This window comes from Lethenteron reissneri, chromosome 4 (genome assembly GCF_015708825.2).
Source record: "Lethenteron reissneri isolate LAM-NWPU_2019-01 chromosome 4, ASM1570882v1, whole genome shotgun sequence".
Lineage (NCBI taxonomy): Eukaryota > Metazoa > Chordata > Hyperoartia > Petromyzontiformes > Petromyzontidae > Lethenteron > Lethenteron reissneri.
Window position 1 is genome coordinate 6,029,183 of NC_083782.1, and position 20,719 is coordinate 6,049,901.

At 57.6% G+C, this 20,719-nt stretch overlaps 1 protein-coding gene across 1 annotated transcript in view; it reads left to right on the plus strand.

Annotated features, from left to right (window-relative positions):
* The window catches only part of LOC133350705 (zinc-regulated GTPase metalloprotein activator 1-like), a 110,595-nt gene that overhangs the window by 38,726 nt on the left and 51,150 nt on the right, over positions 1-20,719 (plus strand). The window contains exon 5 of the mRNA XM_061565360.1: positions 8,572-8,663. Within this exon, the coding sequence (XP_061421344.1) occupies positions 8,572-8,663 (92 nt within the window). The remainder of the gene's footprint in view (positions 1-8,571; positions 8,664-20,719) is intronic.

Consider the following 20,719-nt stretch of genomic DNA (forward strand, 5'->3'; position numbering starts at 1 on the left):
TGGGTGGGTGTGTGGCTGGCTGGGTCAGTGGGTGACTGGGTGGGTGGGTGACTGGCTGGCTGGGTGTGATGTAGGGAGCATCAAGAAGCTACCGCAGCGGCGTAACGGTGAGCAGCGTGCCGACGGACTGGCAATCCACAGGTCGCCGGATCGATCCACTCCCCAGACGCAGCAGTTTAATCCCTCCCTCCCCCAGCACCACCACCACCACCACCGCCACCTTTGTCTCCCCCCCACGCTGGTGGCCACCACAGTGCTCGCCGATCGTGGAGTGGGAACCCGGTGCCACTGCGGAGGGGTTCACCGTCCCAGCCGTGATGGAGTTCACTTGGTGTTCACTTGGTGTTCGCTGCCGGGGGGGGGGGAGCGTTGAATTCCCCCGCGGATGCCGAGTAACGCGTGGACCCCCCCCCTCCCTTGCCTCCTCCTCTGTCGCGCTCGAGCACCGCGTCGGGGGGCACCACGTGGCCCCCCACGGCGTTGGTGCCGCGGCGTTTGCCCAACCCGCTTGCGAGGTCGGCGTGGGGTTGCGACCGTTGGCCCCGACCGACGTCCCGGTGGGAGAGTAGGGCGGTGTGGTAAGGTGTGGTGGGGGGCTCTAGCGGAGCGAGCGTGGCACTTGCAGGGCTGCACCTCTCTCTTTTTTTTCCTTCCACCTTTTGCGGGGGGGGGGTGCGGGGGTGTGCCGCCGTGCCCCCCCCCCCTTGCCCCCCCCCCCCCGTCCCGCTCGTGGCAATACAATCGCGATGGCTGCTGTGTGTTTGTGATGATTTATGCCCGTGGACCGGCCTAGGAGGATGGGCTACTCACATCCGTCAACCGACTACCGCTGCTGATGAAATTTCGCCGCTTCAGGATTGGGGGGGGGGTGGGTGGGGGGGTGGTGGGGGGGGTGGGGGGGGTGGTGGTGAGGAGGGGGGGTTATCGTAATGTTGAATGTTGTGGTGGCCCCCAAGGTCCGCTCCGTTGCAAATGCTGGGCGTGTTTGTTCATCAGTCGCGAGTGATATTTGCGTGTGTGCGTGTGTGCGTGTGTGTGTGCGTGTGTGTGTGTGTGCGTGCGTGCGTGTGTGTGTGTGTGCGTGTGTGTGTGTGTGCGTGCGTGCGTGTGCCGGTGGTGTGCGCGCACGTGTGTACTGTTTGGGCACCGGTAGCCGTAGCGGGTGAGTACGTCTCGCCACGGAGCCGGCGACCCGAGTTCGATTCCCCGCTCGCGGTCAACACCGGTGACGATTACACTGGTCAACAACAAAAATATATATTTTATGGCCTGGACTTTTGCAGCTGTTATAGACTAATTTCAGGGTGCTGATTCCAAATCTGATCTCAGATTTGCTCTATCACATCTCATTTTTTATGCTATCGACATACCCCATTTTCTATTGATTATGATTGCAAGTTGTTGCGAGTCGGTGACTGCTTTAGTGTTAAAATATGGTGCTGTATTTTTAGGATAGTGTGTTTATAATATCATTTTGTGTAGATATCCACATTTATTTAATATTTTTCTTCTGCAGTTTTTATTGAAAATGAAATATTTGATATCTCAAAAACCTGATGTGATAGACAAAAAAACTGATGCCAGATTTGTAATCAGTACCCCAAAATTACCTTAAAACCGTTGGAATACCTTATTCCAGAAATAGTGTGTTGACCAGTGTTATCTGAGCCGCTTCTGGGCCTCCCCTAGGTCGACTCAGCCTCAAATGAGTACCTTGTGCGGTGTGTAGTAAACATCGCCACTGGGGAGACAAAGGCGGCCGCGCTTGGTGCTGGCCACCCATCCTTCCGTGCGCCCTGCCGGCCTTTATAGGTGCACGCTAACAGCACTTGCCCCTGCGGTCTGTTTAGGCTATAGGGGGGATCTTTATGTGTGGGGAGCGGTGACGCAATGGTTAGCGCCACTGCTCACAGCCGAACATTCCAATGCAGAACAATTTCCCGCAAATTACTCAAATAGGATCGCTCGTAGCAACATCATCGCCCCCCCCTCTACTGCGATAGCTTTGCAGGATCCTCCTGAAGGCGCGTCATGAGACTCGGTGAGCCTCTCCTGGGTAAACGAGTTGCTAAGATAATCATGATGATAAAGGTGCAAGTAGCCAGGTGAGCAGGTGAGTAGGTGGGCAGGTGAGCAGGTGAGTAGGTGAGTAGGTGAGCAGGTGAGTAGGTGAGTAGGTGAGCAGGTGAGTAGGTGAGTAGGTGGGCAGGTGAGTAGGTGAGTAGGTGGGCAGGTGAGTAGGTGGGCAGGTGAGCAAGTGAGCAGGTGGGCAGGTGGGCAGGTGAGTAGGTGAGCAGGTGAGTAGGTGGGCAGGTGAGTCGGTGAGTAGGTGAGTAGGTGGGCAGGTGGGCAGGTGAGCAGGTGAGCAGGTGGGCAGGTGAGCAGGTGAGCAGGTGGGGAGGTGAGTAGGTGAGTAGGTGAGCAGGTGAGCAGGTGGGGAGGTGAGTAGGTGGGCATGTGGGCAGGTGAGCAGGTGAGTAGGTGGGCAGGTGGGCAGGTGAGTAGGTGGGCAGGTGAGTAGGTGAGCAGGTGGGCAGGTGAGTAGGTGAGCAGGTGAGTAGGTGAGTAGGTGAGCAGGTGGGCAGGTGAGTAGGTGAGCAGGTGAGCAGGTGAGCAGGTGGGCAGTTGGGCAGGTGAGTAGGTGAGCAGGTGGGCAGGTGAGTAGGTGAGTAGGTGAGCAGCTGAGTAGGTGAGCAGGTGAGTAGGTGGGCAGGTGAGCAGGTGAGTAGGTGGGCAGGTGAGCAGGTGAGTAGGTGGGCATGTGAGTAGGTGAGTAGGTGAGCAGGTGAGTAGGTGGGCAGGTGAGTAGGTGAGTAGGTGAGTAGGTGGGCAGGTGAGTAGGTGAGCAGGTGAGGAGGTGAGCAGGTGAGTAGGTGGGCAGGTGAGTAGGTGGGCAGGTGAGTAGGTGAGCAGGTGAGCAGGTGGGCAGGTGAGCAGGTGAGCAGGTGAGTAGGTGAGTAGGTGGGCAGGTGAGTAGGTGAGCAGGTGAGCAGGTGAGCAGGTGGGCAGGTGAGCAGGTGAGTAGGTGGGCAGGTGGGCAGGTGAGCAGGTGAGTAGGTAAACAGGTGAGCAGGTGAGCAGGTGGGCAGGTGAGCAGGTGAGCAGGTGAGCAGGTGGGCAGGTGAGCAGGTGAGCAGGTGAGTAGGTGAGCAGGTGAGCAGGTGGGCAGGTGAGCAGGTGAGTAGGTGGGCAGGTGAGCAGGTGAGTAGGTGAGCAGGTGGGCAGGTGAGTAGGTGAGTAGGTGGGCAGGTGGGCAGGTGAGTAGGTGAGCAGGTGAGCAGGTGAGCAGGTGAGTAGGTGGGCAGGTGGGCAGGTGAGTAGGTGGGCAGGTGGGCAGGTGAGCAGGTGAGCAGGTGAGTAGGTGGGCAGGTGAGTAGGTGGGCAGGTGAGCCCGGTGAGTAGGTGAGTAGGTGGGCAGGTGAGTAGGTGGGCAGGTGAGTAGGTGAGCAGGTGGGCAGGTGAGTAGGTGGGCAGGTGAGTAGGTGAGTGCAGGTGAGTAGTGGCAGTGAGCAGGTGATAGTAGCAGGTGGGCAGGTGAGTAGGTGGGCAGGTGAGCAGGTGAGCAGGTGGGCAGGTGAGTAGGTGAGCAGGTGGGCAGGTGAGTAGGTGGGCAGGTGAGTAGGTGGGCAGGTGAGCCCGGTGAGTAGGTGGGCAGGTGAGTAGGTGGGCAGGTGAGCAGGTGAGCAGGTGAGTAGGTGAGCAGGTGAGCAGGTGGGCAGGTGAGTAGGTGAGTAGGTGGGCAGGTGAGTAGGTGAGCAGGTGGGTAGGTGAGCAGGTGAGCAGGTGGGCAGGTGAGTAGGTGAGTAGGTGAGCAGGTGAGCAGGTGAGCAGGTGGGCAGGTGGGCAGGTGAGCAGGTGGGCAGGTGAGTAGGTGAGTAGGTGAGCAGGTGAGCAGGTGAGCAGGTGGGCAGGTGGGCAGGTGAGTAGGTGAGTAGGTGAGCAGGTGAGCAGGTGGGCAGGTGGGCAGTCATACGATATGGCGAGGCGGCTAACACCAACTTGACTCCCTTGGCCGGGAATTGAACTCGGGCCGCCGGGTTTGAAACGCAATGCGCCAACCACCCCCCCCCCCCCCCCGCAAGTGTTGTCAGTGAGCAGCGATGCCTATGAAGGTCGGCACGGCACACGAGGTGGGGGGGGGGGTGTGGATAGTTCCACGTCGCACCAGGTGCTTGTTTGAGGCCGAGTCGACCTAGGGGAGGCCTGGCAAGAGGCCTATACACACACGCGCGCATATGCACGCGCGCACACACACACACAACCCCTCCCACCTCTTCGTCCGTTCTGAATCTCAATAATGGGTATTTTACTCCTTGGCCTAATACCTCAAAGGAATTGCCCGTGTCACATCGTCAGTGACGACTCCGTGTTACCTCCTCTGTGTGCGGCGAGCGCCCAATCGCGGCGGGGTCTCCCCCCCCCTCTCCCCTCTCTCTCTCCCACTCTCTCTTACTCGCTCGCTCGCTCTCCCTCTAATTGACTCACTGCATTAGCACTGCGTCCACGACTGTCAATTACAGCGCTTGGCACACCCACCCCCCGCCACTCCGCCACTCCGCCCGGGCCGCTGTGCTGGGTGCCGTGCGGGCAGGGCGGCTGAACCCCGGCTACCTCCGCGGAGACGGAGCCGTGGAATCGCCGGCCCGCCCGGTGCGCGTGGATTCATCGCGGTGTGCCCTGTTGGGGCGGAGGCCTTCATCCAGCAGCGGATTGAGCGTGGAGCGGGCGACGCACTACGGACACGGGAGACGCGTCCAACGGCGCCGGATGAACCGGCTCTGGGCATCCCCTAGGTCGACTCAGCCTTAAACGCGTAGCTGCTCGCCGCGCGTGTAAATGATCAAGCACCAATGTGTGCCCCCCCCCGTTGCGCCGTGTCGGCCTTCACAGGTGCTTGCTTGACAGCACTTGCCCCCAGCAGTCTGTTGAGGCTCACACCGGCTTGTATCGTGAATGCACCGTGTGTTTGTGTGTGTGTTTGTGTGTGTGTATGTCTAATTCAATGTGTGTGTGTATGTCTAATTCAATGTGTGTGTGTGTGTAGACAAAGATCCCCCGTGTAGCCTTAACAGACTGTTGGGGCAAGTGCTATCAGCGAGGACCTTTGAAGGCCGGCACGGCGGCACACGTGGGGGTGGGTGGCCAGCACCACGCCCGGCCGCCTTTGTCTCCCTAATTTGAGGCTGAGTCGATCTAGGGGAGAGGCTCGGGACCGATTCAGATCATTATCGCCGGTGTTGTCCGTGAGCGGGAATCGAACTCGGGTTACCAGGTTCATGGCGCAGTGCGCTAACCACTCCACCACCGCTCCACAAATATGTGTAATTCAATGTGTGTGTGTATATACACCGTGTGTATGTGTGTGTATAGATGTGTGTGTGTGTATATACACCGTGTGTATGTGTGTGTATAGATGTGTGTGTGTGTATAGATGTGTGTGTGTATAGATGTGTGTGTGTATAGATGTGTGTGTGTGTGTATACACACCGTGTGTGTGCGTGTGTATAGATGTGTGTGTGTATGTGTGCATTCGTGTGTGTGTGTAGATGTGTGTGTGTGTGTAGATGTGTGTGTGTATATACACCGTGTGTGTGTGTATATATGTACACCGTGTGTATTCGTGTGTGTTTATCTGTCGTTCTGTGAGAGGCCCAGATGCGAATTGTCTCTGACTCCACATTCGGTCGCGGTCACGGGGCTGTGACACCATCACCGACACGGCACCCCCCCCACCCCCTCCTCTCCCCCCCCTTCACACCCCCCCACCCTTCACACCCCCCACCCACCCCCTCTCCCTTCCCTCCTGCCCATCTCCACCTCCACTCCTCCACTCCAAGCTTGCATCCCTCTCGCCGCGTGCCTCGATTCCATCACTCGCACCACCGCCACCCCTCAATCTGAACTCCCTTGCATCCACCCCCACCGTCCCCACCACCCCCACCGTCCCCACCGTCCCCACCGTCCCCTTCTGCTTTCCTCTCTCGATGCCGACTCTCTCTTTGTTTTTTACGATGAGAGGAATCAAGAAGATGCTCGGTGTGGTCGACACTTTGCTTCGTTCATCATTTCGTTTTTTCCCCCAATGCTTTGCTCTATGTGCCCTCCTCCTCCCCCTGTTTAAATGAAAGATTTCGTGCTCTGCTCTCCTCCTTCTTACTCCCCCCCCTCGCTCTCTACCCCCCCCCCCCTCTCTCTCTCTACCCCCCCTCTCTCTACCCCCCTCTCTCTCTACCCCCCCTCTCTCTACCCCCCCTCTCTCTCTCTACCCCCCCTCTCTCTCTACCCCCCCCCCCCCTCTCTCTACCCCCCCTCTTTCTCTCTACCCCCCCCCTTTTTCTCTCTACCCCCCCCTCTCTCTACCCCCCCTCCCCCTACTCCATGTCTATGTTTCCTCTGTTTTCTATGTAATATTTTAATTGTTTTACTTACTACGACAAGTGCTGCATCTGCACAACAAGTGCTGCATCTGCACGCAGCCCTTCTCGCAGTCCCCTACGGCCTCCGACGGGTAGCTCACAACTCCACGCAGAGCTCCCCGTCTCCTGCCACCGAGCACACGGCCTCCTCCAGTGCCCACCGCTCTCTCTCTCTCTCCCTTCACTCTCTCCTTTCACCCTCGCATCCTGAGCATCTCAGCTCCCTGCCTCTCCCCTCCCCTGGCTCGGCCATCGAGCAAACACGCCGGTCAGCGCATCGCGCGGCGCTTTCGGATGCGCCTCTGCGGCCGTCTGGAACGTTCTTCCGCTTCCGATGTTGGCAAGGCGCTGTGGAGCTACGCTGCGATTTTAAATCACCACCACCACCACCAGCAGCAGCAGCAGCATCTCGATTGACAACCTCATTCCGTGAAAACTGCTTTTTGTTTTTAGTTTTTCGCCCTTCCGAAAGAGGTTCGACGTACCTGTACATACATCCCGGCATCTCTTCCCCTCGCCCTCCCTCCCTGTGCATGTCTCTCATTCCCTTCACTCGCTCCCTCCCTCCCTCTCCTTCCATCCTTACATTCAAGCATCTATTCTCTCCCTCCCTCCTCCCTCCCCACCCCGCGCGCACGGCAGAGCGCTGAGTGTGTCTCATCCCCTCCCCCCTCCCCCCTCCCCTCCCCCCTCCCTCCCCACCCCCCCCACCCCCCCTCCCCACCCCGCTCGCACGGCAGAGCGCTGAGTGTGTGTCTCCTCGTCTCCCCGGGCCTCGCGCGCCGCGAGCGTCTTACAAATCCAATAATCGCGGCGCACTGAACCCTGCCTCTCGCGAGCTCTCACAATCATTTTTTCCTCCTGTCCCGCAAACACACACTCTCCCCGCTAAGTGCGCGCGTGCGGGGGGGAAGCGCGCGCGTGCGTGCGTGTGTGTGTGTGTGTGCACGAGCGCGTGCGAACACACACACACACACGTACGTACACGTGTCCGTGCGCACGTACGTGTGCGTGTGTGCGTACGTGTGTGTGTGTGCGCATGTACGCGAGCGCATTAAAAGCATGGCACCTTAGTCTGTGCCAGCTGCCCATCGGCGGGCCTTCGACACTTCGCGCGACGGCCTCAGGGTGCACCCAGCCTGGCACAAGCGCCGAGCCATCGTCACCGCCACATGGTGGCGAACGGTGGTGGTGTTGTTGTTGTTGTTGACAACAATTTGTGGTTGGGGGCGGTGGGGTGGATCGAGCCCGCCCGCGTCCTTGAGTTGGACTCCGGCTTGCGGTCGCGGGCACCGCCGCTCGCGATGCCCCCCCCCCCCCCCCCCCCACGTGGCGCCGTGACTCTTCGCGTTCCCGTGGTGGTCGTCTTCGTCGTCGGTGCTTTCGCTGGGTCGCGATCGCCTAGCACCGCGCGCGTCTCCTCTCCGACCTCGTCCTTGCCGCCGGCGGCGGCGCGATGCGCCTGTTGCTGGTTTCGTTACGGTCGACAATTTTTCGTGTCGCCCGTTCCTCCGTGCGGATCACTCTGATGATCGTTGGCCAGAGGTTCAGGCTCAGGAGTGTATTTCCCACTGCGTGTTAACACGTCGAGCTAAGAAGCGCTTTTTGAAGTGTGACTCGGCCAGCAGACGACATCAAAGAAAAAAACGAACGTAGTCATTATAATAGCAATGATATTCTATCTTCTTGGTTCTTTCGGTAAAGTCACGTAGAAGGGAAATAATAAAATAATGAAAATTTAACATAATAAAATACAATTCTCGCGACGTTTCGGCCACAACGCAAGCAGCCGTCCTCAGGTGAAGAACAGGTCTGTCGTGGAGACAGCGTCTGAATGAGATTGAATGAGATTCAGACGCTGTCTTTCCGACAGACCTGTTCTTCACCTGAGGACGGCTGCTTGCGTTGTGGCCGAAACGTCATGAGAATTGTTTTATTATGTTTTATTTTGATTGTTTTATTATTTCCCTTCTACGTGACTTTACCGAAAGACCCAAGAAGATGAATCCCTGCAGTCACGAAAGCTTTAAATCGAAATTTAAAATTGATAAGTTACGATAATGATTGTTGATGATGTTAAATCTGCTGACGCCACCGCCGTTTCCCCCGGTCTCCCCTCCCTGTCGCCCCCCCCCCCCCCCACTCCGTTGTGCAGGGACAACGGCATCAAAGCCATCGAGAATCTCATGAAGAAGAAGGGAAAGTTTGACTACATCCTGCTGGAGACAACAGGGCTCGCCGACCCGGGTGAGTTTCACTTCCTCCCTTGTGCCCGGTGAGTTTCACTTCCTCCCCTGTACCCGGTGAGTTTCACTTCCTCCCCTGTACCCGGTGAGTTTCACTTCCTCCCCTGTACCCGGTGAGTTTCACTTCCTCCCCTGTACCCGGTGAGTTTCACTTCCTCCCCTGTACCCGGTGAGTTTCACTTCCTCCCCTGTACCCGGTGAGTTTCACTTCCTCCCTTGTACCCGGTGAGCTTCACTTCCTCCCCTTGTACCCGGTGAGTTTCACTTCCTCCCCTTGTACCCGGTGAGTTTCACTTCCTCCCCTTGTACCCGGTGAGCTTCACTTCCTCCTCTTGTACCTGGTGAGTTTCACTTCCTCCCCTTGTACCCCAGTGAGTTTCACTTTCTCGCTTGTACCCGGTGAGTTTCACTTCCTCCCCTTGTCCCCCGGTGAGTTTCACTTCCTCCCCTTGTACCTGGTGAGTTTCACTTCCTCTCCTTGTACCCGGTGAGCTTCACTTCCTCCCCTTGTACCCGGTGAGTTTCACTTCCTCCCCTTGTACCCGGTGAGTTTCACTTCCTCCCCTTGTACCCGGTGAGCTTCACTTCCTCCCCTTGTACCTGGTGAGTTTCACTTCCTCCCCTTGTACCCCAGTGAGTTTCACTTTCTCGCTTGTACCCGGTGAGTTTCACTTCCTCCCCTTGTCCCCCGGTGAGTTTCACTTCCTCCCCTTGTACCCGGTGAGTTTCACTTCCTCTCCTTGTACCCGGTGAGTTTCACTTCCTCCCCTTGTACCCGGTGAGTTTCACTTCCTCCCTTGTGCCCGGTGAGTTTCACTTCCTCCTCTTGTACTCGGTGAGTTTCACTTCCTCTCCTTGTACCCGGTGAGTTTCACTTCCACATCTTGTACCCGGTGAGTTTCACTTCCTCCCCTTGTACCCAGTGAGTTTCACTTCCTCCCCTTGTACCCGGTGAGTTTCACTTCCTCCCCTTGTCCCCCGGTGAGTTTCACGTCTCCTCGCGCGAGGCTGACTCCTGTGCTGATGAGGCACTGAATGTCAAAACCGAAACGGTTCCAGAGTCGTTGCTTTCGTCGAACCAATGCTGCTCGGGAGAACAAAAAATAATCATTCCCAGAAGGCCGTGCGGCTGACAGGATGTGTACAAAGTTATCCTATTTATATATATGTGTGTGTATCGAGAGAGGGCAAGCGTTTGCTTCGTCATTTTGTTACGTACATATGCTCCGTGATTAAGTGGAGTGAGTGAGAACAATGAACCCTTGCTGTCAGTCACCTGGGGAGGAATTCCCCAGGTGAGTAGTCTGCCCCTGTACGAGTGTGTTTGTGTCTGTGTGTGTCTGTGTGTGTGTGTGTCTGTGTGTGTGGGAAGCGGTAGTGTAGCGGTTAGCGCGCTGCGCTATGAACCTGGCGACCCGGGTTCGATTCCCGCTCACGGCCAACACCAGTGACGATTATCTGAACCGGTCCTGGGCCTCCCCTAGGTCGACTCAGCCTTAAATGAGTACCTGGTGCGGTGTGTAAACATCGCCACTGGGGAGACAAAGGCGGTCGGGCGTGGTGCTGGCCACCCACCCCCTCGTGTACCGTGCCGGCCTTCATAGGTGCTCGCTAACAGCACTTGCCCCTACAGTCTGTCAAGGCTATACGGGGGGTCTTTATCTTTGTGTGTGTGTGTGGGGAGTGGTGGTGTAGTGGTTAGCGCCCACGCTGCGCTACGAACCCGGCGACGCGAGTTCGATTCCCACTCACGGCCAACACCAGTGACGATTATTTGTAACCAGTTCTGGGCCTCCCCTAGGTCGACTCAGCCTCAAATGACTTCCTGGTGCGGTGTGTAAACATCGCCACTAGGGAGACAAAGGCGGTCGGGCGTGGTGCTGGCCACCCACCCCCTCGTGTACCGTTCCGGCCTTCATAAGTGCTTGCTAACAGCACTTGCCCCAACAGTCTGTTAAGGCTATAAGGGGCTCTTTATCTTTATGTGGGTAGTGGTGGCACAGTGGTTAGCGCACTCCGCTATTAACCCGGTCATCCGGGTTCTATTCCCGCTCCCCTAGCTCAACTCAGCCTGAGTACCCGGTGCAGTGTGTAAATATCAGCATTGGGGAGACAAAGGCGGCCGGGCGTGGTGCTGGCCACACCACACCCTCAATGCGCCGTGCCGGTCTTCATAGCTTGCTACTCACCATTACGGCACTTGCCCCAACAGTCTGTGAAGGCTACCCGGGGGATCTTTGTCTTTTTGTCCGTGCGCGTGTGCGAAATCAAGTTCAGAGGCGGTGGCGAGGCGGTTCGGGCAGTGCGCTCCCGAACCGGGCGATCTGACAAAGTCGTGGAGGAGGTGGTGGTGGTCATGATGATGGTGATGGGTGCCATGGTGGCTAGGAGATGTTAACTTCCTCGCCTGGTGTACAGGAGGTCGTGGGTTCGATCCCGACCTTGACGCCCACTTGCGTGTCTCTCGCTTTCTCCCCGCGGTCGCGTGGATTTTTCCCCAGGTCCTCGGGTTTATCCCTCCACGTTTGGAATCAACGTCACGCGTTTAAGAGCATTCGGCTGCTGCTATAAAAGTCCATCGGATAAGCCGCTTCATTGAGCTGTCATTTGTAATGGCCTGGTCGCTTCCGCAAAATAACTACGTAGCTCAGTGGTGCCTTACCTGGTAAATTAAAACATTGTTTCGTATTCTTAGGTTTTTTCGGTAAAGTCACGTAGGTAAAAAAATAAAATTAATAAAAGTAAAATAAAAATAAAATAAAAATCACGACGTTTCGGAGGCAACACAAGCTTCCGTCTTCAGGTGGAACCGTCACAGCACGATAGCTGTATCAAGTGAGAGAAATTCCAAGAACACAGTATTTGTATATAATATTCAGGGCCTACCTTGGCTCCTCCCACCCTCAACCAGTATATATACAAATGCTCATTTGATACAGCTATCGTGCTGTGACGGTTCCACCTGAAGACGGAAGCTTGTGTTGCCTCCGAAACGTCGTGATTTTTATTTTATTTTTATTTTACTTTTATTAATTTTAATTTTTTACCTACGTGACTTTACCGAAAAAACCTAAGAATATGAATCCTTGCAGTCACGAAAGCTTCAAATCTAGAAACAATTGTTTCGGTTATAGTTTTAAGTTGATCGTGGTGGTCCTGATGATGACGACGACACAATCGAGGTCTTTTTTGGCTTAGAACGCGTAAATATAAATGTGTCGTTAAACCCGCCGCCACCCGTCGCAGCCCATTGGTGAGGCTTGTAACGTGAACAGAACGTGGCCAATCCGCTAGTAGTCCAGCACCGACCGGTTGTGTGTCGTTGGAGACTAATTAATTAACAACAACAAGCAGCTTCATCAGGCGACTGCCAGAGTTGTGGGGAAATCCTCCCTCCTGTTCCGGTCTTAAATAGACGGGGGGGTGGGGGTGGGGGGGTAAATGTGACGCCATCACTCGTGAGCCCATCTGTGGCGACGACGACCACGATAATAATCCCGATTTGAACTTGCGACCTTCCACTTGAGGAGCGGCTCGCCGGGGCCCAAGGGGGGGGGGGGGGGCGAGGGGGGTGGTGGCGGCGGGGGGGGGGGGGCTCGGGAACTCCCCCCCCCCCCCCCGAATTCATTAGCGAGACGCGGGTAATTAAAGGGGTCTCTTCGTCAATTAGCGGAGGAGTAGCGCGTTCGGCTGCCTCGGTCCAATCCATTGTCATTGACTCGGCCTAATGGGGCGAGTGCGAGAGACGCACTCACCCCCCCCCCCCCCCCCGGGTCCCTCCGCTCGGAGCGCAAGGCGAAGGTCGCCTCTCCCACCATCCCACATTTCTCTGTCAAACATCTCCCATCTCCCATCTCTGTCTCTCTACATTTTCCCATCCCGCCAACATCTCCTCCCGCCGCACAGGTTAACACGGAGGGCTGGGCGGAACGTCGTGCTGGGATTGTGAACCTTGTGGACTTTACTCTCCCACGCGCACCCAGGCGCGTGCTGTACCTGTACACTAATTGGCCACGTTCTGTTCACGCGACGAACCCCTTTTACTAATTGGCCGTGTCGGGCGGTGGCGGGTTTCAAGACGCATTTATATTTACGCGATCTCACGCAGAAAGCCGAAATTATGTTTCTCTCACGCACATCTTCCGTCTCCGTCTCTCTCTCTCTGTCTCCCGTCACTTCGTCTCCCATCTTACAGAGACCCACGGCTGCAGACACGCGCACTCACGTACTCACAAAGACAAAGATCACCCCCATCCCCATATAGCCTTCACAGACTGTCGGGTCAAGAGCTGCTCTGAGCGAGCCACTGACTGTGAAGGACGCCACGGCGTGCAGCTACGGAGGGTGGTGGCGTGGTGAGACCAGGCCCGGCCGCCTTTGTCTCCCCGTTGCTATGTTTGCACAGCCCGCACCGGGTACTCATTTAAGGCCGAGTCAACCTAGGGGGAGGCCCGGGACCGGTCGAGATAATCGTCACTGGCAGTCGGTGGCCGCGAGCGGGAATCGAGCCACGGGTCGCCGGGTTCGTAGCACAGCATCGCGCTAACCGCTGCGCCACCGCTCCCCACAGACGCCCACAAAGCCTGAGACACACGGACAGCCTGAGACACACGGACAGCCTGAGACACACGGACAGCGTGGGACACACGGACAGCATGAGACACACGGACCGCGTGAGACACACGGACAGCGTGGGACACACGGACAGCCTGAGACACACGGACAGCCTGAGACACACGGACAGCCTGAGACACACGGACCGCGTGAGACACACGGACCGCAGGCGAGAGATGCACACGGAGGAAACCGGGGGGAGCAGGCGAGAGAGCGAGCGGGAGATGGAGAGAGGGGAGATGGAGAGAGAGGAGAACGAGAGAGAGTGAGAGAGAGCGAGCGGGAGATGGAGAAAGAGGAGAGAGAGGAGAGAGAGCGAGCGGGAGATGGAGAGAGAGCGAGCGGGAGATGGAGAGAGAGGAGAGCGAGAGATGGAGGAGAGGGGAGAGGGTGAGAGTGAGGGTGAGTGAGAAAGAGGGTGAGCGAGAGAGTGAGCGAGAGGTGGGGGTTTTACATAGAGCCAAGTTTTAAAAAAAAATTACGAAATGATGAACGAAGCAAAGTGCCGAATACACCGAGCATCTTCTTGTTTCCACTGATCGTAAAAAAAAGAGAGTGAAAGCGAGAAGAGAGCGAGAGCGAGTGGGAGATGGAGAGAGGGGAGAGAGTGAGTGAGAGCGAGCGGGAGATGGTGAGAGAGCGAGAGAGAGAGAGAGCGAGAGTGAGAGAGAGAAGAGGAGATTAAAAAGCCATCTTTTGTGGATCGCGCTCGCCGGATTGCGGGAGAGGAGTGGGAGGCGGCAGGGGAGGTGGGAGGGCACGCGCCCTGAAACTCCATTTAATCGCCGCTAACTTCTCAATCTGTGCTCCGTCGACGCTCGTGCCCTGCCCCCCCCCCCCCCCTTTCTCCACCCCCCCCCCCCCGACTCGGCACCGCGCGCCGATCGATGAGCGTTGATTCCGTCGCGAAATGGGAAAAGCGACGCTCGACCGCGAATTAACGAGAGCGTGGGCAGCAGGGGAGGGGGGGGAGGGGGAGTGGGGGGGGGGAGTGGGGGGGGGGGGGTGGTGAGGTTGAGGGTGGTGGGGGGGTGATGGTGATGATGGGGGTGTGGGGGGGGGGGTGGTGAGGTTGAGGGTGATGGTGGAGGTGATGGTGATGATGGGGGTGGGGGGGGGTGGTGGTGAGGTTGAGGGTGATGGTGGAGGTGATGATGGGGGTGTGGGGGGGGGGTGGTGAGGAGGGTGGTGGTGAGGTTGAGGGTGATGGTGGAGGTGATGGTGATGATGGGGGTGTGGGGGGGGGGGTGGTGAGGAGGGTGGTGGTGAGGTTGAGGGTGATGGTGGAGGTGATGGTGATGATGGGGGTGTGGGGGGGGGGGGGTGGTGAGGAGGGTGGTGGTGAGGTTGAGGGTGATGGTGGAGGTGATGGTGATGATGGGGGTGTGGGGGGGGGGGGTGGTGAGGAGGGTGGTGGTGAGGTTGAGGGTGATGGTGGAGGTGATGGTGGAGGTGATGGTGATGATGGGGGAGTGGGGGAGTGGGGGGGGTGGGTGGTGAGCAGGGTGGTGGTGAGGTTGAGGGTGATGGGGGGGTGATGGTGATGATGGGGGAGTGGGGGGGGGTGGTGAGGAGGGTGGTGGTGAGGTTGAGGGTGATGGTGGAGGTGATGGTGATGATGGGGGTGTGGGGGTGTGGGTGATGGCGATGGTGGTGATAGGGGTTGTGGTGATAATGGTAGGGGTGATGGTAGGGTTGTTAGTGGTGATAGGAGGGGTGGTGATGGTAATGATGAATGGGTTTATTGGTGGTCGTGATGAGATTGGTGATGGTGGTGCTTTTGGCGGTGGTGGTGGTGATGATGAGATTAGTAGTGGTGGTGAGATTGGTGGTGGTGGTGGTGATGTGAGTACTTGTGGTGGTGGTGGTGATGATGAGATTAGTAGTGGTGGTGAGATTGGTGGTGGTGATGTGAGTACTTGTGGTGGTCGTGGGAGTAGTGATGAGATTATTGGTGGTGGTGAGATTATTGGTAGTAGTGAGATTATTGGTGGTGATGAGGTTATTGGTGGTGGTGATTAGAGTATTGGTGGTGGTGGTGAGTTAATTGGTGGTGATATTATTGGTGGTGGTGAGATTATTAGTGGTGGTGGTGAGATTATTAGTGGTGGTGGTGAGATTATTGGTGGTGATGGTGATGAGGTTATAGGTGGTGGTGATTAGAGTATTGGTGGCGGTGGTGAGTTAATTGGTGGTGGTGAGTTAATTGGTGGTGATCAGATTATTGGTGGTGGTGATGGTGGTGGTGACATTTTTGGTGGTGGTGTCGTGGTCCAGGCCACCCGGTGGTTTTGTTCATTCCGGATCGGCGGAGCCGTCGTTGAGGCCGGAGCGTGGTTCTGTTGTTCCAAGTCCTCGCAGTTGGTGAACTCCACGCAAACCTCCTGCGGGATTATTTCGCGAAGGTCCAAAGGTGATTGGATCGATGTCGTCGGCCTTTGGCCTTTCTGACGGTCACTGCCACTCGGCGGAGAGGCCATTCGCTCCTCGTTGCTGGCCAGACACAGTCGCCGCGGGCCAATTGTGTGGGCAGACCATCAGGCACGCAAACAACAACAACAACAACAACCGCCATTCGCCACTAAGTGGCGGTGACGTCACCACAATGCTTGTGCCAGGCCATGTGCACCTTGAGGCCACGTGAAGTGTCGAACGCCCGCTGGCAGGAGGTCACGGGGCAGGCCCAGCAGGTGCCACGGGTCGACTGACTGAGATGACCGAGATGACATACAACACAGTGACACACCCACTATTTTCCCTACTTGTCATCACCGCTGTCTTTGTCATCGCTATTATCATCATCACCACCGTAATCTTGGTCTCATCCTCATCACCATCACTCATCGTTATCACCGTCATCACAGCTATCATCATGATCTTCACCATGATCACCATGGTCACCTTCAATATCACCGCCACGATCGCCACCATCTCGCGGTGGCGAGATGTCAACTACCTCGCCTGGTATGCAACAGGTCGTGGTTTCGATCCCGACCTGTATATTTGGAGTTCAAATGTCTTTCTCTCACGTCGTCGCGTGGATTTTTCCTCCATTTACTCCGGTCGTCCCCTCCGCGTTTAGACCCAACGTCACGCGTTGAGAGCGTTTGGCCGCTCTGCATTCCCACGCGATGACCATGAGCCGCTTCGCTGAGTTGTCATTTGACGGCCTGGTCGCTTCTGGCAAAGAGCTGCACGCCGCTCAGTGAGGCCCTTACCTGGTAACACAAAAACACGTTTAGTTTCAGTTTTAACTTGCAGCGACTCAACGTCTCGCATGCGCTACCCCTGTATTCGTCTCCATCGCCTAACTCGGCTCACACACACGCGCACACGCACGGACGGGCGCGTGTGCCTGTGGGTGGCTCGTGTCGGTGTGGGTGGCAGGGGTGGGGGGGTAGCAGCCCAGCGCTCTCTGCCAAAACGTTTGAGCGCGGCGCCTCGGTCATCAGCCCCGCCAACAAGACACCTTCCCCTCTCTCCCGATACATTTCATATCGTCTACTCCCAAACACCCACCGCCGCCCGCCCGCCCAGCTTTGTCTCTCTCCGCAACAAAAAAGGACCCCCCGCCCACAGCACCTTTAGCCCGACGACCCCGGCGCGGATGCCGTAGCCCCGGCGGAGCTGATTGCAATTTTATCGCCGAGATTTGACGCCATCGATCGGAGGGAGGTGGAGGAGGCGCGGCGCTTACAGAAGGAGAGGGAGGCGGGGTGGGTGATAGTGGGGGGGGAGGGGGGGTGATAGTGGGGGGGAGGGGGGGTGATGGTGGTGGGGGGGGGGGTTTGGACCGTCGCGTCGGCCGCACGAAGCTATTACAGCGTTTGAAATATTCCTCGCGGAAATCAATAATGGGCGATGAGTGGGGTCGCTTTAATCCACGCTTTACCCGATCGCGGGGGGAAACTTTCTGATTGAATCCGATGTTGATGCGTACGGGGAGGGAGGGAGGGGAGGGAGGGGGGGGGCGATGCGTGCCTCTCCCCCCCCCCGCTTTTGTGTTATCTCCCCCCTCCCCCCCTCCCCCCCTCCTCGTGCTTTTTTTTCTGCCCGTTCTTTTTTGGAATTTTGCGCGTTTGTTACAAAATCGGTCGATGCGACGCAATACGACGGCGGCGGCGACAGCAACTCCTGTCGCTGGATCTTTTTTATCCCCATTTGTTTCTCTCCCCCCCACCCACCCACCACCGCCCCCACCACCACCCCCCCACCACCACCACCCCCCCACCACACCACCACCACACCACCACCACCACCACCCATCCCAACCTCAATCTCCCTCCCGCGCCCGTCACCCCCCTCCACTCCCGACGGAGCCGTGCGTCGTGGGACAACCGTCCGTCATCGTCGTGTCGTTTGGTTGCCTCCCCCCCACCACCCCCCCCACCACCCCCCCCCCCACCACCCCCCCACCACCACCACCCCCCCAAAAAAATATTTTTATATTTATTTATTTGTTTGTTGCTCCGCCGCTTTCATTTTTTTTGTGTTTACAATTTAACCCCCGTAATTGATTCTCGAGATCTCGGCGGCGGGAGAGAAGGGGGGGGGGTTTGGGGGAGGGGAGCTGCGGGGGGGGGGGGGCTAGAGGGGGGGGGGATGAGATTGGTAAAAAAAAAACGCAGTGCCGATGTTTGCCGACAAATGTTCATTTCGCGACGATTATTACCGCGGCAAAAATACAAATTAAGAATTACCCACGAGGCATCTGGGGGGGGGGCGCTGGGGGGGGGGGGCTCAGCCAGCCTCGTAGAGCTAGTGGCTTTTTTTTGTACTTGCACAGTCCCAGAGCACAGCCCCCCCTCACCCCCCCACGGAACCACAACGTCAAGCAGCCAGCCACAATCAGCACTCATTCCCCCCCCCTCCTTTGCCGGACCATTCCGTCATGACCACTCTCGTCCCGTCGTCCACCGCCTCCCCCCCCCCTGTCATCTCCGCTGCGGGTGATGCGTTCCTGCCCCGGGCTACTGCATCACCGTCATCATCATCATCGTCACCAAGCACCATGGGCTATCCACTGCTGGATGAAGGCCTCCCTGACCCAGGCACAAGGGAACCAAAACGGCCGGCAGCAACTCGTGACAGCACGGCCGCCGCAGTTGTGATGGATACGAGTTGAACGTGTTGCCTCGGGCGATCGATTGAGTGGGCGAGCGAGTGTGCGAGCAAGTGAGTGGGTGGGCGAGTCAGTCGACCCGTAAACCACCCGGGTTTGTTCCGTGACCTGCCAGCAGCGACCCTCCAGGTGCACCTAGTCTGGCACAAGCGCCGTGGTGACGTCGCCGCCACCTACTGCGAACGGCAACTGTTGCTGAGTGACCGGGCGGGTGGGCGGGTGTGTGAAAGAGTGAGTGGTAAGCGTGTAAATGAGTTAGGGGAGCAGTGGTGTAGCGGTTAGCGCTACGCTGCGCTACGAACCCGGCGACCCGAGTCAGATTCCCACTCACGGCCAACACCGGTGACGATTATCTGAATCGGTCCTGGGCCTCCCCTGGGTCGACTCGGCCTCAAATGAGTACCCGGTGCGGTGTGTAGTAAACTTCGCCACCGGGGAGACAAAGGCGGCCGGGCGTGGTGTTGGCCACACACCCCTTCGTGTGACGTGCCGGCCTTCATAGATGCTACTCGCTAACAGCACTTGCCCCAACAGTCTGTTGAGGCTACACGGGGAGGAGGGAGATCTTTGTCTTTGTGTGAGTGAGTGAGTAAGTGGGCGAATGAGTGTGTGGGAATCATTTCGAAATCATCTTTAATTTTATTTTGTAAATCCGCAATAACTACTACCCCCACAGCGCAACTGGTATCGCCCCAAAACATCTCCAGCGCTGAAACATTGCGCTGCAAATGACTCCGTTTGGATCACAGCAGCAGCAGGAGCAGCAGCAGCAGCAGCAGAATCACTGTCACGACTGTGAATGTGACCTTGGCAGTCGTCACCCTCCTGCTGAAGTGTCCAGCGAGACGTCTTCCCACGGCACCACCTCTTGTTTGCCAGGCTTGGATCAGAACCCATGGGCGGACGTAGTTACACGGCTGCGAGTGACCTGCCCGTACTGGACGATTCAGCCTCGGCGTACGATTCATTCACTTCCACTAGCCCCCACGTAACAACAACAAAACAACAACTTGGAACCAGTTCAAGTTACGCCACCCTCAGGCTGCAGCGACAGTGACGCGGGTAACGGGGCGCCCCAGGCTCGCGGTGTAACAAGCGAGGCTTCCCTAGGTGAACACCTGTAAAGAATAAAAACAACATTAGACATCTGTAATCGTACGTGCGCACGCTGGACTCTTTTCACGCACCGTACGTGGCCAGCCGCGCGGGGGACGGACAGCAAGCGAAACGCGACGGAAGCAGTTTTAAAATCAAATAGTTTTGTCAATCTGAACCATGATTTAAAAGTGCCGCAGCTGCCGGTGGCTTCCTAATATCGGCAAGGAAGAGCGTTCCAGACGGCCGCAGAAGCGCCCCCCCCCCCCCCCCCCATCGAAAGCGCCGCGTGACGACGCGGTGAACCGACGCCGCCGCCTTCGTTCGATCGCCGAGCCAAGCGCCCCTGCGAGGTCGAGCGGAGTTTTCTTGCGCGACGTTTCGTGCGTGCCTCCTCCTCCACGACGACGAGACCGCCGTGGCATTTGCGCCGCTCGCTTGCGGCGAGGACTTTGGCATCGTGCGCGCGCGACTGGAGTGCGGCGTGATTCGTTCGGCGACTGGGCGATTCAGGAATGCGTCTCGGATGCCGTGCACAGAGTTAAGTAACCGCCCCCTCCCCCCACCACCACCACCGCCGCCCGCGCCACCCGATAGAAATGTATTAGTCTCGTGCGCTTGACATTAGTCTGAACGCAATCGCAATATAATTGTGGGGGTTTAAAGAGCAGGAAGTCGATAGCGGATCAATGGGGCGCCGCAGAAATACTTGTGGTCAGCTGACGATAGATGGGACGGCCTCCGATGTTGCGCCCCAACCCCCGCCCCCCCGCTGTGGTCGAATCGTCTTGATCGTCAGTCCACTGCTGGATGATAGGCCTCCAAAGACAAAGATCCCCCGTGTAGCCTTTGCAGACTGTTGGGGCAAGTGCTGCTAGCGAGGTGGGAGTGGCGCCCGGGGCCGCCTTTGTCTCCCCAGTGGCGATGTTTGCGCACGGCACCCGGGTACACGTTTGAGGCTGAGTCGACCTAGGGGGGAGGCCCTAAACCGGCTCGGAAAAATCGTCACCGGTGTTGGTTTTTCACCGCGAGCGGGAATCGAACTCGGGTCTGCCCGGGTTCGTGGCGCAGTGCAAAGACAAAGATCCCCCGTGTAGCCTATGACAGACTCCGTGGCAAGTGCTGCTAACGAGTACTGTAGCAGCACCTGTGAAGGCCGCCACGGCACACGAGGGGTTGGGTTGGGGGGTGGTGGGGGGGGTGTGGTTGGGGGGGAGGGTGGGGGG